The sequence below is a fragment of the Podarcis erhardii genome (assembly GCF_964252035.2).
Source record: "Podarcis erhardii genome assembly, chromosome: 5".
NCBI lineage: Eukaryota > Metazoa > Chordata > Lepidosauria > Squamata > Lacertidae > Podarcis > Podarcis erhardii.
The window spans coordinates 77,113,763-77,133,190 of NC_138509.1; the positions used below are offsets into that span (position 1 = coordinate 77,113,763).

The 19,428-nt window shown below is 42.5% G+C and overlaps 1 protein-coding gene across 2 annotated transcripts in view; it reads right to left on the bottom strand.

Moving 5' to 3' along the window:
* The window catches only part of TSC22D2 (TSC22 domain family member 2), a 35,987-nt gene extending 17,475 nt beyond the window's left edge, over positions 1 to 18,512 (bottom strand). The window contains exons 1-2 of one of the 2 annotated variants that reach the window (XM_081862376.1): positions 15,504 to 18,512; positions 2 to 73 (exon numbers count right to left, since the gene is read on the bottom strand). In XM_081862376.1, the coding sequence (XP_081718502.1) occupies positions 2 to 73; positions 15,504 to 17,458 (2,027 nt within the window). In that variant the 5' untranslated portion in view covers positions 17,459 to 18,512. The remainder of the gene's footprint in view (position 1; positions 74 to 15,503) is intronic. The other variant, XM_081862377.1, reaches the window with a different exon arrangement.
* Between the last annotated feature and the right edge of the window lie 916 nt (positions 18,513 to 19,428).

A 19,428-nucleotide genomic window follows, 5' to 3' on the forward strand; every position in this document is an offset into this window, starting at 1 on the left:
CCTATCCCAGAGGTTCTTTGATTCCCGTAACTTGTTCGAATGGAACACTTGGTAGAAAGTAGCTGAAGGATTCCTATGAAAGCCAGGAAACGAAACAAGATTGAGAACAGATAACAATTTGTTTGAAGGAAAATATTAAGTTTTTAGGTTTCAACATGTAGAGCTCCCCAACACAAAGATCTGCAACAGCTTGTAGAGTATAGAGTAGTACAAAATAGAGAGTTCACTAACACATGTAGCAGAAAGTGTGTAAAAATATAAGTTCCATAGATAGGAAAAGAAAACTGCCTTGCTGGATCAGCCAGCAAGCCCATTTCCAAATATGGCTAGCTAGGTGCCTGTGGGGACTCACAAGCAGGACACAGTGAGAGCATTTCTTGTTTTTACTTAGCATCTAATGTTTAAGAAGATACAACCTCCATACATGGTGACTCCCTTCTAGCTTTCACATATAACATACTCTAGCTCACAAACAGCAGGCTTTCCTCCTAATATGTTTTCTTATATAAGCGTGTCTTTTTACAACTTTTAATTTATAAAGTTAAGATGACATACACAATGGAAATTCAAGCAGTGAAATTTGAAACCATAAACTGAAGGATTCATATTTGCTCATTTGGAAACAAACAAGTCTGTCACATTGGTCAAATATTTTTGACCAAGAATATTTATAGTCTTAAACGGCAAGACACACTTGCACATTTCACAAGTCATTTCACAAAATAGCAAGAGAAAGGAGACCCTAGAAGTCAGGTATACTGTGTATCCATCTTCCTAAAAGAGTCAAGCCAAGAAATTCTTCATTTGAGTTTCAGTGTTCCATAAAGAACCTCTCTAATCTTGACATAAAGCCTACAAAATACTCACAACTTTTGATACACCTGAATTCAACAAGGTAACCTTTTCGCCATATCCCAATTTTCAGTGGGCTGTTCCAGACAAAGTCATATACAAACGTCTCCGCACTTAACACACGTTCAACTTAAGTGTGACTGCATATTTGAGCAGCGCCAGGAAATAATTAAATAAACTGATTTAAACTGCAAAAAGGCACTAAAAGGGCAAAAATGGCCCCCAAAAGTGGGGAAATGGCCAGCAATCCCAGGATCCTTTGCACCAACCTTTGAGGCCTGTGGAGAGTTGGAGTTTGAGAAAGGAGGTTTGGAGGGAGCAAGTATGGTGGAGTTTTGCGGATTTGTGGCAGAGTCTGGCTTTTTTATTTTGTGTTCCCCACTGTACATGTTTTCACCTATACAAGTGGTACTCGGGAACATAACCCCTGCATAACTGGGAAGGCAACTGTAATAGCATTATGAGAACAAGTGACTGTGAAAGTTCAAAAGCACTTGCTTCTGTTTAAAATTAACTGCAGTGTCAACACAAATAGATGCTCATTGTAACTATGGTTAGGGGAAGCGAGTCAATTTCACACCAGATTTTATGAAGCTAGCTTGTTTCCACTAGCCACAGTTAATATCAACCACAGTTTAGGCATTGGGAGGCACAGTATACTGTAATTAAACTAAAATGATAGTACTGAGCTCCTTTTCTTGCAGCCATATTGAGAGAGGAGAAGGAAGGGTGCATGCAAGTCCATTGAGACTTATTTTCATAACTCTAAAGCATGGTATATATAAAAATGCAGTTGTTATCTCAAAATTGAACATTAGAAGTGGGATTAAATATCATATGAAGGTGACTGTTACATCAGCTTGCCAGGTGGCACAATCTCCTCTCTCCTCCCCCTGAATGCTGTTTGGGGGGATTCTTCAGACCCCCCCATCCCCAAAAAAGGAGCTCTTGGGCTTGATGTGCTTGCTTCCACTAATGCAACAACTTAGCAATAGCTTGGGAGAGAGTCAACTACGAAATTCACACATACACAAGGTTAAAGCTTCAATGTAAACATGCTACAAGGCAAATCCAAAACAGAAAGCAAACATATAGCTCCTGAAATAAAGCAAAAATTCTCTCTTCTGTCACGTCTGTAACAAGACTGACATTTTCTCAGGAAGAATTAGCTTGTAACAAAATAGTTGTTAACCACTTTCCCCAATATTTTATGAGGCTTGGGTGCGGAAGGGGTGGTATGCAGAGTTGGGGATAAGAGAGAGTGTACAATGTTCAGTTAGCACAATAGTGTGCAGAAATGTCTAAATGTATTTCAATAATTACTCAACATTAATTATCAGTCACTGAACTTTTGATTCTTAGTCTACAAAACTGACAACTGTTTTCATGAGTTACTAATAATTCAGCTAGTCCACTATCCACATTCAGATTCATTCCAAAATTCCTGCCAACTAACAGCAGAAGCAGAAAATAAAACTTTTGTTTTCTTGACACCAACTACAACTGCCAATTTTTCTTCAGCTACGCATATGTGATTATTTTTATTATGTATAAAAGGTGAAGGGCTGTTATCCTAATAAAGTAATCCCAAAACAAAATATTAACCATAGAAACTAAATTAGGGTTGCCTCTAAAGAGCATTTCAGAATAGTTGGAATTCAGAGAAATGTACAAACAGCTGTACAAGCCCAAAGCCCTCCTGACATGAAGCTTTTGGACAGGAGCTCTCCAAGAAATGCAGTAAACTGCTTTTGGAGCCGAAATAAACTTACAAAAACAGTTTGCAATATGGCACAGATTTATGCAATTATTTGGTTGCTCCAGAAAATTCTGAAAGGGAACTTTTTCTACTGCCACAAAGATCAACGTGCTTGACTTACACTTGTAAAAGGAAAAGAACGCCATGCAAATTTTATGTGCAGCATAAATGAGTTGTTCCAGAAATAGTTGAATAGAAATTTTTCAGGGAGAAGATTGATAAAGCAGTTTAAACATCACATTCAAACAAATGTTTACTTGATTTTTCTTTTAAAAAACAACTTGTACAGATTTTAAGGAATGGAGCCTTAATAGCAGACACCTCATTTTGGAATCTAAACTTAATTTAGGAGTAAGACAAAATATAAAAGCACTGAAAACTTTAGAACTACTGAAAAGCTGTGTGAAAAAATCATAGGGATAGTCACTTGGAAAAAATATGACTTTAATATTTGCTTAGTATTATGTCATTTGTCCAATTTTATGTTGCACAATGTTCATTCATTTTGATATTAATTTTTTTCTGGACAGATGCATTTCTAGAAGTGGAAAAAATTTCAACCCAAACCACAGGTTGCTCCATATTTAAGTTGGAAACGCCACTGCATGCTCAAACCTTGAATACAGCTCAGGTAGCATTTTGGATCACTTTGATTAAAATATGCAAACACATATTATGGTGCAGCTGTTGTTGCATAGAGGAACAAGTTTCTCTCTTTTTTTTGGTCAATGCTTCTAGGTTTTCAGAGGATTTTTTAAACATTTTTTTAGTTCATTATGGATCATTTCCCAGTAGTTTTTAATTATACTACATGTCCACCATATATGGTAAAAGGATCCCTCTACTGTCTTACATTTCCAACAATTAGAATCATAGAATCATAGAATCATAGAGTTGGAAGAGACCACAAGGGCCATCAAGTCCAACCCCCTGCCAAGCAGGAAACACCATCAGAGCACTCCTGACATATGGTTGTCAAGCCTCTGCTTAAAGACCTTGGTTGCCCTTGGTTGATTTTGACATTTTTACTACTCTATTTGGTTTCAAGTACCACCTATGCAGCATCTTAATAAATGTTTCTCTTAGTGTTTAGCATGCTGTAAACTTTATATTTACTTTGCCCAGCTGCTCCCATAGTGCAAAATCAATACTGCATCCCACGTCCCTGGCCCAATTTATCATTGAAGGTTTAACCATTTCCTCCATTGTACCCCACTCAAGTAGTAAGTTATACATTTTTAATAATATTTTGACCCTGGATCCTAATATTATCTTTTCAAACTGTGAGACCTGCATTTTTAACAAGATACAGTATTCAGTGCTTCAAGGTTGGCAGTTCTAGAATATGAAAGAGGCAACTGAAGTATATCGCGCTAGCAATTAAGCTAAAGGAAGGGCCTGGGGGTCAACTGGCATATTTACTTTATTAATTATTCTAGAAAACAGGTGTAGCATACCACATTCCTAATACAGTCTTAGTAAAAACTTATTCAGAATACAAGCCAGAAAGCAGTGCAAGTATGCCCCTGAACAGCTGGCTACCTGCTACTGACAATCCTTTAAAAAAAGAAAACAATACTGTCAATGTTCAACCAGTTGGGAAAAAAGCCAGCTTTGTTTTCCCTTTCTTCTTGCCTCCCCCATCTTTGGACCAACTTACCTGCTTCGGTCTCCTCTTTTCACACCATTTCCTTGTTTTATACGTTTCCTCCCCACCTCTGTGCTTTTTCTCTTTTCATTTTCCTCTGAATGCCTTGAGTGGCTAGCACTTTCGATCTATCGCTACCTCTCTGGATAGATCACATTTAATATAAACACTTTGTACCTATGATTTAAAGGGGTTTTAAATTAAAAACAAGAAAAACAATACAAAGAAAGCAATGGATAATAGTCAAGATTTTTAAAGTTTTAAATTAATTTAGTTGTTTCAACAACATTTCAAAATGCCTGAGTAAATAAAAAAAGGAGTTTGCTTGGCATCTAAAAGATAGCAAACAGGCATACACCTCCCTGGGGAGGGAATCCCATAGCTTGGGTACCACAATGGGGAAAGACCTCTCCCTTGTACATGTAAGTTTCCCCTGTGATGCAGATGGTATTCAAAGAAGGATTATCAATCTCTGCCAGTCAAAACACTGGCTGCTGCCTTCTTATGTGATATGTTCAGCCCATGCTGAACTACAAAGTGTCATGCATAAAGCAAATAGCCATTTGTGGAGATGGTAATTAAGGCATAACATTGATAAGACTACTAAGTTGATGTGACATTCTACCTTAAATATGACTACAGTTTCTTTGAATCCAAATTCTGAAAGTAAGCAATACCACTGGTGTTCATTCACATATTTCTATTAATGAACTATAATGAACTGAAGAGCAAGTTGTGAAGAGATTAGAAACAGTGGGAGTGGGGTTAATGAGTTCAACAAGCACTCAAGGAAAGTACTCCAGGTACTGTTTAAATATTATCTGTTCTACATATAATTATTTTTTAGATCATACATGTGGGTAAACTGTGGATGTATTGAACTGCTGGTTGGAGAGAATAGAAAGCAATTCTTTGACTCCTTTATTAGATAGCTGAATTAGCAACAAACCTGGAAACTTATGTTCAGGACAAAAGTATGCTTTTACTATGCTAAGTTTGGGAGAGAAAAAACCTTAGCTACTGTGGAAGTTTTAACAACACATGAGACTTGTTGGCTGCTATCTTTTTCACATACAATGCCTACCCAGATATGTAGTATGTTTACTGTGCTTAGCTTATTGCTGATTTTATTTATTATTTGACTTTTTTAAATGACTTTTTAACAGTTTTACTAATAAGGTTATTGTTTTGCTCTTTTTATCATACCTTATTTTGATCTAGAGTTTTAACTTGTAAAACACATTTTGCGGTGCCTTGGCAGAAAGGCAGTACAATGGACCCTCGGGTTACGTACCTCTCTGGATATGTAATCTTCGGACTGTGAAAGCGGCAAACCCGGAAGTATTTTTCCGGGTTTCGCCACTCGCACATGAGCAGAAGCGCTCTGAGTGCATGCACGGAAGCGTTCTATCGCACTGTGTGTGTGCGCAGAAGCTGCGCCTCTGGTTACGGATTTTTTGGGATGTGCACAGACCCCCCCAGAATGAATTAAATCCGTATCCAGAGGGTCCACTGTATATGAACAGTTCACTATACTCTATAATGTATATTTCCAAATATAGGCCATCTGGGTTTGGAAAAGAGGGCAATATTATAGCATTTTCCATAAAATAACATACTTGAAAGTTGGATGCCTTATGTTCCAAACCTCCTGGGTGACTATTAAAGCTTACAGAAAATCAGAGTCAATCAACATCAACACAAAACCCTTGGTTAACATTATAATACAGAACCAGATTTTCAATTATGCCTTTCTAATGGTTATTTCTGACACTGTAAAGCAGTATTATCTTTAAATTCTGTTGGTACTCATTATGTATAAAAACTAATTGAATGTCTATGCACATAGCTGAAAAAATGCAAGTTAATCAACCTCATGTTTCCATCAAGCACCTTGAGTTCAAGCCATGATGCAAAGGAAGATCCCAGGAAGGGGCTCAAGCCCGAATCTGCACTAACTTCAAGCACCATTTTGGCAGGGACTTGGTCCGGCTGGGAGCTCCTGAGTGAAGAAAGATCCCAGCAGGGCTTGCAACCGTCAACTAATTTAATAGGCACTAACTACATGTCCCACTTGGCAAAGAAAAAATTTAAGGTTCCTGGTTGTTCCCTTACAGCCCCACAGCTGATGGCATAGCTGGGGGGGGGGGAGCCTTCATAGACCCAAGCTAGGGCTCCTATCGAGCCAAACTAGGCCTTTGGGCAAGAAACTCCACACTGCTGTGCTAAACCATAGTTTAGTGTTACATCTGAACAAAGACATTCATATCCATCTGTTTTTCCACTGACACTCTGAATTCTATGCCTTTATTCTTTCAAAAAATGCTAAAAGCATCCTACAGTCTAATTATGGGTGGATAGTGAGTACTCTGTCCATGTCTCATTTCCTGCAACCAGTGTCTGTAATCAGGAAAAGCAGTCTCTTTTCCAGCTGGCTGACTGTTCTATTGTTTTTATGAAAGCATAACTCAAGAAGCCAGATGTTCATAGTTGTCATCTCTTGATTTGGGGAGGGGGATTTACCCCATAAATAATTCTACTAACAGTGATTACTGAAAATGCTGGGGAACTACTCACCAAAATAGCAGAGGAAGAGACCATTTAACCTCCCAGCAGAAAAATCATGGGATTCATGGGAAATGGCTAAACCGAGTATGAGTACAAACTAAGTTTAGTTTCTATCCAAATAACCTGTATCTCACTGCTTTTTCATAGAAAGTTAAAATGGTGTTTCAGTGTGCATTCTCAATTTAAAATGAAAAGGGCTATCCATATTTGTATTCTATTTGTGTTTTTGGTTTCACACCCAGTATTTATTAGAGGAAGAAAAACCTAAGCATATTCGTTCTTGTTGCACTTCTGTAAGCAGTCAGCAGAACACTTCAAGTAGAGATGGTATTACTACACAACGCACCGGTTTTTGTTTTATTTTACTTTTTAAATTCCCACGCCAAAATACTTTCCATTGCCTGATACTGTTGTTGTCCAAGCTGTGTTTCATAGAATAAGATGGACAGTGAGCTACTGGTTTAGAAGGCCTAATAATGTAAGAGTCCCTCAATAAGCTATAATGTGCCTGAACATTAAGTTCACATGGTAAGAACGTTTATGGCACAGAACCCAAGGTCCTGGTTTTGACTTTTGAAGTCATAAATAAGTTGGTAATAGAACTCCTGAAGAGGTCCTAATTATTTCTCTCCAACTGAGGGGAGGGCATGGAAATCCTAATTGGTTGTTGCCTCAACTTATGAGATTTCTGTACCTATAAGACTTGGGAAAACCAGGGCCTGAATCTCCCTTCTTTGGGCTGCACTGTGGTAGCAGGAGCTAAACCTGCAGAAGGGTGGCAAAAGTAAACATTTGGTCTTGAGGCTTTCAAAAAGGAACTAGTTACCGAGCCCTCAGGGTGGTTTAGGTAAAAATAATATCTAAACCAAACAGAAATATAATCACCTTTTTCTACATGTCTGCTGCAATAGCTGTTTTGTTCGTCTGGAGGAGACTTTTCTGGTCTGACCTTTTTTTCTTCCCAATGGGGTGGGTGGGAGAGAACACATAATGCTCCCTCTAATAGCAAACTCAGGTGGTGAGCACCCACTGAATTGGCCACAGAGAAATAATAGGGAGGGTATCAGCATGCTTAGGGAACCCTGAATTTGCAGAATTATTTGATTTTTACAAAGTCTAACCATAACTTCAACTACACATGGATTTCAAGGTGGTGTACACAAAATACAAGTATTAATACAATGTTAAAAACAATAAAAATTAAAACCTAGTGGAATATAAAATAACAGTCATTCAACCAGCTACTAAAACAATGCAATAAATATTACAAATCTGGTAAAATAAACAGTCTTAACCTGGCACTGGAAAGCTATTAATGTTGGTCTTATATCCCAAAGCCAGGGTGTCACCACCAAGAAGGCCCTCTCCTTTGTGGATACTTAACACACTTACAGATGGAACTTTAAGAAGCGCTTCATCTGAAATCATTGAAACATAAAGATATGTAGGCCAAAACCTTGGAATCAGCTACCGGTCACACAGATTTTAAAATACTACTGGCTCCATTGCTCTACCTCTAAAACTGATTCCACACATGACTGATACGGGCACATGGCATGGCCTCAGGCCTTTCCTACAACCCCAAAAATGTAGTGTGCCCCCCAAGAATTGGCCAGTGCAGAATATTGTAGAATTGCTGCCAACTCTCAAAGAGCCAGGACACAGCAGGCTACTGGCTGTACTAACATTCTAGAACATACATGTATAAATGGTACCCATCTATTAAGGAAAAGATCAAAGGATCAAGAGAAGGTAAAGTGAAATACCAATTACTAGTTTGTTAATAGTACTAGGGGGACAGGAGGCCTAGAAAATGTGAAATTAGTCTTTACTTGTGACTTGCTCCTAAGTACAATATCCTCACAAGCTTAGGACATGTCTTAAAGGCCTGCCGGAGACAGACACTGCACACTCCTATTGTGAAGTAATGAATCATTGCAATCTTTTGTTGCAAGTCTCACTTGCATCTATTTGGTGATGATGCTCTTTGGCATAAATCAAAGAGACACATGAAAAGAATACAACAGCTATTTGAGGGAAGGGTTCTAGTAAAGGGTTGAAGCCATTCTGCTATACAGGTCTTTAACCTCCTGTATACCAAAATCCCATGGCATCTAATGGGACCTGCCCCATGTTAAGCATGCCCCAGTATTTTGATTTATTCACATCAACAACAGAATGGTTATAAATGCAATCCACACAAACTGCCTACTTGCCAAGGCATACAGGCTCAGACCCACCCACAAAGCATTTATTCAGCAAACCTGGATGTCTTGGGGAACTTTTTTGCTGCTAACTAATCACACAGAATAAGGTCTGAAAGCAGGCCTATTTCTTTTTGCTGCTGTTACTGTTTCATTTCCTCCTTCAGCTGTTTATATGGCTCTGCATTTTCTGCAAACACTTTTGTGTTCTAGCTTGCCTTTCATAAACTACACTGGTTTTCCAAATGTTCCACTCCGGAAGGCATACACAACACCTTAGTGTGTGAATAACGCTCCTAGTCACAAGTACAACAGCTCTCATGTTGGTCAGCACTAAGCCACTGATACTCAAACTGTTTTGGGGGGTATCCTGGAGTTGGCTCAAAAGCTTTTCAAAAATGCATCAAGAGCAGCAGTAGCTTTGAAATATAGCTAAAATATAATGACCCATCAATATTGCTAACCTTCCACTGCAATGTGCAGCTACCAGACTGCTGCCTACTTACTAGGTCACGCTCAACTCAACTGGGGCAGCAACAAGGCATAACAAGGCCTGCCTCACGCCTCACAAAAACCAACTAGGAGCTGTAAAATATGCCCCAGATTATTTTTTTACAATGTACTCTGGTTTCATAGCAAACATGCAGTAGGCTCTCAGCAGTCAACAGAAAAGCTTTCCCTGAAACTAGTTTTTAAAATGCTGCTTCAAGAGATCCTGCTTCATTTAAAGTATGCATGTTGACACCCAAGATCCATTTTTAAAATGAATATAGAAAAATTGGTCTGCCAAGTCAAATAAAGTATTTGAAATATGCAGCAATATTCCCTTGCTCAAAAAAACCCGAGAACAGTCTTAACTATTGTCTGATATTGAAACACTAGTTATGTCTTTATGTTAGGACATAGATGGCTGGGAGAAAATAGCTACATAGTTGTGGCACTGGTACTAAATGTTATTAGATGTTCTTAAAATAAAAAGCTCAATGTGTGCATCTGAGCTGCACAAGATGATGTTATTCTAATAACCTGAAGATAATATTTCTCCCTGCCAAAAAGAAATCTGACACAGCTTTAGCAAAGGAACCATAATACTACAAGACTTCCCTTGTTTTGCTGCTTGAAGTTTTCATTTCAATGCAGAATTAGCTCACTAAAGTCTGTAAAGCAGAAAAGGGAAAAAGCTTCTAGAAAGTTGGCATTACAAGATAAGAATATAATAATTTAAACTTTTATTTTATAACAGATTACTTCAACGCTTGCAAGCATTCTGCACCCTTCTATTTGATTCCATTGCACTCCCTTCAATCACTCCCTCCACATAGGCCCCAGAACTGAGAACTAGAACCTCTGATACTAATATTTCAGACCACCCATTTTAATAGTGAGACTTTTAAAGGATTGCATTGCTCACAGTGTGCATTCATACTAATTGCACTCACGGATCAGAAGGTGATTTTAAAGGAAGCAGTCTTTAACTGCTATAGAGCTGAAATTACATAGTAAAATTAAGAACTTGTCATCCACTACAGATTTTATTACCTTTGTTCCTATTTTACATCTACACTTTTAGATGTGAAAGAAGAATGAAGCAGCACTGCATCTTGTGGGAATGCTTCGGGCCTATGCTGGATTCCCACTTGCATTTGTTTCTGGTCCACATCCACAAATCACTTCAGCATGGCAAACTGCTATTTTGGAGGCTGAAATTATGAAAGCCTGTAGCTGTTCTGAGCATGCTCAAGAACACAACTTTAAAGGATGAAATTCAGTAACAGCAGGATATGAGCAGTACCTACTGTTTTCAATTTGCATAATCCTTTTATTCCCCCTCCCTTCAAGTAAATCATATAAGAGCAATGCATAAAGAGACCCTTATCAATGTTGATGCTAATGCAAGGTTTTGTTCTATTATGAAAGAGGCCTCAAGAGCTCAGTTTTGCCATTTATAATACTTTATCAGCAACAATTAGCACGCTATACAAGTAAGCTTTTTCATAGAAGAGAGAGATACTCTATGAAGAAATCCTTACAATCAGGTTTTCAACAATCCAGCGGCTGCTGTGGAGACTTCACAATTGCAGCTATTCATTAGAGTGCTGGACTACAGCCTGCACAGTTCACACTGGTCAGTTATCTATCCCTTTTCTAACCAGTCTGGTAATATTTGCACCGGGTATCTGCCAAACATGTAGGAGGCTTAAACAAGCTTTCCCAGTGATGTATTCTTTCAAGAGTGGCAACATATTTCTCAAGAGCCAAAAGTATAGTAATCAGCTAGTTATGTTTTTAGAAGTCTAGTGAATGTTTGGATTTAACAGGATTAAAAGATCTAAGGTTTCATTTTTACCAGTTTAATTTATGCCAGTTATTAAACACATCTGAGGATTTTGTCATCTGAAATGCATTAAGTATTTACTAAAATAAACTCAAAATGGTAACTACAGTATATATTCTATTAATATGGCATCATCTAGCAGTTCACATTCATCGCTTATTAGTTTCTGAGTCCAACATGGAGAACAGATTCTATATATTGTGACAGCTCTGCAGCTTAAAAAACAGTCTGGTTGTCTGGATGTACAATATTGCCAGAATATTTTGTATATTAGCAATTTGGAACTCTTACTTTTATACTAGATACAGTAAAGGACCCCTGGACGGTTAATTCCAGTCAAAGGCGACTTCAGGCCGAGGGAGCCGGCGTTTGTCCACAGACAGCTTTCCAGGTCATGTGGCCAGCATGACTTAATTGCTTCTGGTGCAACGGGACACCGTGACGGAAACCAGAACGCACGGAAACGCTGTTTACCTCCCCGCTGCAGTGGTACCTATTTATATACTTGCACTGGTGTGCTTTCGAACTGCTAGGTTGGCAAGGGCTGAGTCATAGGGATGCCAATCGTAAAGTCGGCGGTTCGAATCAGCACAATGGTGGTGAGCTCCAGTTGCTTTGTCCCAGCAACTTGTATACTACACAGGCACCAACTAATTATGAATTATTTCTGGAATAAAAAGGAGAACTAAAATACAGAGGCACCAAATTACAGCATCTCCAAATGTAGCTTTTGAAAACTTTGATTGGAAACTTGCTAGAAACAAGTAATTTAAAGAGAGCATCCAATAACACTTACCAAGTCACATAATCTAGCAATATTCCCAGCAGGACCAAGGCCTTGGGCTGTTTCATACCAATTCCCAAGTTAAAGACTACTATTCACGTTTTGAAGGTCCTAGCTGCACCACATTCCTGATCCATCCCAATATACATTAGTTTACTATATAAAAGTACTCAGAAGCAGTTCTTGAACTGGTGCTGGAGCAAGGAAACAATCTGTTCTCCTGGACAAAAAATATTAATACAAGCAAGAGCCTCCACCATGCATTAAGAGCACAGTTTGAAAACTTGATACCGTCCTCACCAATATTAAGCTGCTGATATGTTCTGTATTGTCATTACAAGCGCTACTTCAATGTAACACCTTTTTTGACTCATTCAGAGGTTAACTGAACTGACAGCTAAGTAATTTAATATGACTACAAGAACATCAATAAAAGAGGCCTCACATTGAGATAATGGGTTTCTCTTGCACATTCCATGTTGATAGAATCCTCGTGGAGGCCAAATCCAGAGTTAATCTCTGGTACCCATACAGTAAGTAATTTGAAATCCAAACACAAGCCAACTCCCCCTTTTTATAACTTTCTGCAAAATGTTTCCGCCTAACATTTCTCCTGTATATTTTATCTCAATTATCAACACACAAGAAGCTGGCCGAAGGGGCCCAGCAAGCCACTCTTCTGTTGCTGAAGAAATAAAAGGGGGCAATATTTGAACAGTATGTGAACACCCTCTTAAGCATGCTGTTGTTTCTTGGAAGAGGCCTGTCATAAGACAGCTGAAGTGTCCCACAGACATTTCTAGTTGTACACAATGCCCCACAGAACTAGTTTATTTGCATTCGGTATAGCCCAAGGAATTCTGCTATACTGTACTGGTCACTGACAAAATAATCCATGTATGTGTGTCAGCTCAAAAAAGTTTTGCTTCAAGTAATATTATTTACACACATTATTCCACAATACCATAATAAACGTAACTTGCATACAGCCTTTAATCAGTACCACCAACTGAAGAACAAAGCCTACAATTTGAAGCAAGCATACTAAGACTAAAAATATCCTCAATAAATGTGATTAGGATTGTACTATACATACATTAAAATTTCTTATCAATACATCAGATCCAACCAAATTTAGCACACCCACTTAAAAAATAGTATGTCAGTGGGTTGCATTCAATGGCTGCACAAGTGGAAGGCAGACCATGCAAGCACCCTTATCGCTTCCCTTCCTCGCCCCTGCATCTCTTGTACTCTCCAAAACCCCTGTTCAGAGGGAACTCTGTTGTATGGGGCAGCGGTGCAACAGAGAGTATTGCCTAAAATCAGGAAGAACTGTGCACCAGAGCAACTCCCCAGATCCCTCTGCACAATTTCAGGCTAGTTCCTCCTCACACTGCATAGTATACAACACAGATCTGAGAGAGGCAACTCTCCAGAGGTTTCTCGGGGGGAGGGGGAGAAGAGAAAGATGGATTGCACAAGTCCCTTTTCACTCACACTACAACTCGATATTAGCATCAGGCTTAATACCAAAGCTATCCCTTTCCCCCCTACCAAGACTATTTCTTTATCTTGAAGTTGAAACGAGGATGTTTATTTAATAAGACAAAATACAATATATACCTCCATTAGCGGTGGTTTCAACTTCAGTAAACCATAGCAAAATCAAGTTAGATGTAATACCCAATTGCTAATGCTATGCTATCAATTTCTGCAAAGCGGCAGGTGCCTGTTCTCTTCTGCATTTAATCATAAGTAGATTTGTTGACAAGTAGAGATCATACCTATACTAGGTTACAATTTCCTCAAGTAGAGAATTTCTACTTGATGCTTACAACTCAAATGTAATGGAATACTCTGATGCATAAGGCAATTTCATATGCTATTTGAAAGACTTTAAGAAATAAGCACATTTTAGGGAAAGTTACTCTACACTTTAAATTAGCACCAACAGTGCAATCCTATACACATCTACTCAGAATTAACCCTTAATTGGGACATAGTCTCAGATAAACAGGTATAATAAGATTGTGGCAAGAGATGACTAAGGATTTCCATCCCTATGCTACTAAATTTACAAAGAGGAACTCTTACAGAGCTAGGCCAGAGGTTAATAGGACAGTCCTCTGACTTCTACGAAGGAAATTCAGTCATTTCCCAAGGAAAGTGTTTGCATCTTTTGCCCCTCTCATTGTGCTACAGTACCGTTCTGCTTATTTCCTTCTACTGTGCTTGTACAAATAAACATTTTCATGTAGAGTAAGATTCTTAATGAAGTGGTTTTTTTAAAAAAAGTTATCAATTATTTATAGAATGTTTAAGGGCTACATTTCCAAATTTGGTACTTTACCCAAAGAAACAGAGCCCATATGAAGTGTGTTACCCACACAACTTTCCCTAAAGAGAGGGAAAGCCCTGTCTTTTCTTCTGTCCACAGCAGCAGTTGTTAACAAGAATTGTGGAACAGCACAACTTTCCTTGAAAATCCTGAAGCCCTTTACGATGCAATTCTATACATGCAAGCTTGCAACTTACACCCAAACAAGTTGCTTTATAACTCGCTTCTTTTCAGTTTAAGCATGTTAAAGCTACAATCCTAAATACACATCATGAAACTAGTCTCACTGATTTTATGGGACTTGTCTCTGAACAAATATCCCAAGTTAATACTGTTAATCACCAATCTCTCAAAGCTTGTTCCCTTTATAATAACCGCACACCTAACAATGATAAAGCAAGGGTTCTATTTAAAAACAAGTAATGTGATGCCACGGCTAACTTGCGTACTTTTTCCTATGAAGCACATTTTGTTAGTAAGCTTTTGCAGCCATTACACTGAAACTGCTGAAGAAAACATGTTACAAATCTGCCCACTGAATTACACACACCCATTGATAACTATGTTTCCATTGCTGTCATGTATATGTATTCAACATTAACAGAGAATAGGTCTGGATTTATTCCGCTAACATAGCTCAAGTTAAACAAGTGTATAGCATAAAGACTAACTATATATCCAACTTGTGCTTTAAACAATGGAAGAGAGTAACCTTACTTCAAGTTATCAATTGTGATGGGCTTGAAAGTCCTTGTAACTGTTTTTTCAAGACTACGGAAACAGTGATTTGCTTTTTGTATTCAGCTTAATATTCATAGTCTCATTTCCTTAAGTTCTTCCTTACGGTGGTTTACACATTTTTGCTACACAAGTAGTTTAGTAGTGAATCCCCTTTGTCACATCGTATGTCACATCTTTGGAAGAGATTAAGACACTTAAACTTGATAAATAAATGCTGTAAGAGTGTCTGCAACTAGACACCTGCATAAAAAAAGAGATAGAAGATAAATACCTGTCTTCATCACCATCAACAGGAATAGATATGCCAAAGACAGAGCTGGCAAGACTGTTCATAGGAGTAGTTGCAGGTAAATTAAGAGGGTTTGCTAAAGTGTCCGGAATAGGTGGCTTCACAAGAAGTTTATTTTCAGCAAGAGAAAGTGGTGGTTGAGGTAGGGGTTCAGATTTTCTTCTAGTATCATCAATCTGGCCTAAAGGTTGATTTGGAAATTGTCCAATGTTAGATTGTGGCAGATTTGCAGGTACATTGGTTGTGCCTTGCATTAGTGGAAGGCCAACATGTTGCTGGACAACACTGGAGCTCCTACTGACAGATGTATGGCTGGTCAGCTGGGACTGAACTAAAGTAACAGGGGCATTTGGCATAGTAACAGAAGTTGTAGACACACTGGGCACACTAGTACCCGGTACAGCTGCAGGCACATTCTGAACTCCAGAAACTATACTGTGAGGAGCACCAGCCACTTGACTGCTTCCACCCATTTGCTGCTGAGTCATAGATTTCTGTTGCACAACCCCCGCATGGCCAATGCCTTGCTGCACCACACCTCCTGGCTGAGGAATGACAGTCTGAATTGGAGTTGTCAGGCCACCCTGCAATAGCCCAGATACCTGTCCTACAGTTTCACCAGTTTGCGAAGAAACTCCCATCACTGGTGCTATGGGTGAGGGATTTGGACCAGCTATTTGTGCTGCTGGAAGACTGGACGCTCCAGTGCTCGGGACAGAACCTGAGATGGCCTGTTGAGTAGCTCCTTGAGACTGCATGACTGTCATATGTTGAATGTATTCCGGCTGGGCAGGAGTTTGGGCTGGCACCAGATGCACTGGTGGAATCTGCGACTGAGAATAAGCAAATTGCTGAGTCTGAGCCACAGGTACATTAGCTTGCTGTACCTGCTGTTGTGGCATAGGCAAACCTGTCTGGGCTATCGCTACATTCGAAGGTGGCATGCCTTTCCCATTAGGTCCAGCCTGTCCCATGTTCTGTGCATTTACCTGTGCCTGGGTCTGCAGCGGAGGCCCCATCATTTGCTGGCTCGCTGCTGTAGCCCCTGAATAGATTGGCTGAGCATTACTGTGAGGCACAGCCCCGCCTATGGGCTGCTGCCCAATGACAAAATTGGGTTGCTGTGGAGAGGGTTGGTTTATTTTCTCTGGCTGGAGTAGCTGTGACACAGCAGCAAGAGAGCTGTCAGCCAGGGAGTCGGGGCCATGTGCCGAAGTTGCAACCCCCGAAACTATCAAAGAGCCACCAGTAGCACCTAGGCCACTATCCCTATCTTGAACAGCTTGTTCAAAAGTACTGTTGTGTCTAATGCAATCCCCAGTCCTGGCTAAAACGGCCCCGCCCTCGGAGTCCCGGTCATAGTATTCCATACACGTCCATCGCCCCCGTCTATAGGGCTCTCCTGTACCGTGGTCCAGCTTAATCACCCTGAAGCGGGAACTGCATGCGGCGGCAGCCGTTAGAGGCATGGCTCCAGAGCCAGCAGCTGCCTGCGCAGTGCTGCCTCCTGCTGCCGCTGAAGAGGCCGGGGCGGCAGCCGCTGGGAGCACCGCGGAGCTCCTGGGAACAGCTCCTCCGTTGGCGGTCGGCACAGCAGGGGAAGGCGGCGGCGGCGGCTGGATCCCTCCGGAGGCCGCGGCGACGGCGGCGGCAGCCACTTGCCCATCCAAGAGCAGGTTGGGAGAGACTGTCCCCGGGGTCTCCGCGTCGCCCACGTTGTTGAGGGTCTCCTCGGAGGAGCTGCGCTCGCAGACATCTTCGGGTCCGTAGTCGGTGGCGCGGGACACGTCGAAGATCTCGGAGGAAACGTCCTCGGTGCGGGATTCATCCGGGTCGTCCAGGCTCTCGGTGTCCTCGGTGATGCTGCTGGCCACCTGGGCCGTCGTCACGCTGGTGATCTGGAAGCAGCTCTTCTTCTTGGCCGGCATCTTGGACATGGTGCTTCCCCCGGGAGAATAAAAGAGGAGAAGTCGTCGTCGTCGTCGGGGGAGAGAGAATGAGGATGGGGGGTTCCGCCCACCTGCCCTCGCCGGAGGAGAAGAGAAAAGCAAAGAGCCCCAAAATGAAAAGGCTCGGGGGAGAAGGCAGAAGTCCGAGCCGGCCCTGGCGCAGCGGAGGGGAGGATCACGTTCTGTCTACAGCGCAGTCGCCGGCGGTATCGCACATTCCTCCGGCCCTCGCGACGCAGCCCCGGCTCAGCAGGCGGCCACCACCAGGCCTGGGGTTGGCGATGGGGGGAAAGGGAGAGCGAGGCAGAGGAGAATGGAAGGGGGGCGGCGGCCGAGCTCCTCCTCTTCCTCCCCCCGAGTAAGGCTGCGGGCCCCTCGGCGGGCGGGCGGGCGGCGCCACCTCCTCCTCCTCCTCCTCTTCTTCTCCTTCTTCCCTCAGCAGCGCCCCGCCGTCCCCCTTTCGCAGCCGCGGCTCTCTTCACACAGCCGGCTGTGGGCTCCCAGCGCCGGGGTGGCGCTCTCCGCGGGGGTTTCCGGCGAGACCCGCGGTCCCCGAGGCGGGCCCAAGGCCGCTAGTCCGTCCGCTGTCCGTCCGTCGGGTCTCGGGGAAGAGGGGCGGCGGCGGCGGCGGCAGCCGGCAAGTGAGGCGCAGGCCGCCCTGCCTCCGCTGTCTACCTGGAGATCAGCACCAGACGCATCTTCTCGGGAGGAGGGAAGGAAAAGGGGGGAGGAACCAGCCCGGCTCACAGCGGCCCCCTCAGGCGGGCGGGCCTCCTAGACGCGGCTCTCTCTGCGCCGACGACGGAGGAGCCGGCCGGGCCCTTTTCCCTCCGCCTCACACTCTCTTCTTTCTCTCCCCCCTCCCCCTTCTTTAAAGTCCGTGCGCGCTGCGCTCTCCAGCGCTGTGCCGAAGGAGCTGAAATTCAAACTGCTCACTCCCCTCGCTCAAGATGGGGCTCAAATGGAGCCGCGAGGCAACCTGGGAACTGGAGCTTAAGTCGCTGCTACTGCGGCAGCCGACACGGGGGGACCGCCTCTTACGCACAGGCGCGCTGACGTCACCGCCGCCCGGGCGCGCCTCCCATCCTTCCCCCCGCCCTCCCCCAGGATGAAGAGGTTCTGTCCTGGCCACGGAAAGGGGGCGGGCGGAGGAGACGAGGCGGCCGAGGAGAGGAAAGGGGCGGAGTCACCGCCGAGGGGAAAAGAAAAAAACCCCTCCCCCCTGAGATCGTCATTTCAACCGTTTGGAATGTTCCACTCGCCCCATAGCAGCCCCCCTCCTCCTCTTTCTTCACTGCGGGCTTGGTACCTTCCGTCGAAGGAGAGGGTGGGGGAGGGAATGGCGGCGTGACATCCTCCCCCCGCCTCAACTCGCTCCATTTTGGCGAGGAGGCTGAGGTGGTACTTTGCTCAGTCTTTCTCCGTGCGAGGCCGAGGAAGGGAGGCTCAACCGCGGCTGCCGTAGCTTTCGCGTTACGAGAACGTCAATGTGGCAATGACAGGAACAGGATTATTTTTATATATTTATATATTTTACGCTGAGATGCACGACGCGCCCTATTACTAGAAACCTTTTGCTCCCTGAAGGGTTTTCTGAAGGGCTTCGCCCCTCCTCCCTTTGCCCCGCCCCTACAGAAAGGCCACGCCGTTGCGTTTCGCCGTCTTTAATCCGAATTCACGACCAGTTCATCTTGCACACGGTCGCCACAAGATTCGGATTAAGGTCGCTTCGTTTCCTACAAAACTTGTCGACAGTGTTAAAGCGGTGCACTAAAACACGCCTCAGAAGTGAGTAGTCCCGTGGACTGGCGCTGGCCACGCATAAAATAAATAAAGCTGATTTGATGGCCAAATGAACAACTTGCATCCCACATCCTCTTGTGCGTTTTTGCTTGAAAGTATGGCATGCCCCTACCGAAGGAGCTTGATGCTGTTTTTACACCTAGGTTCGAGCACCC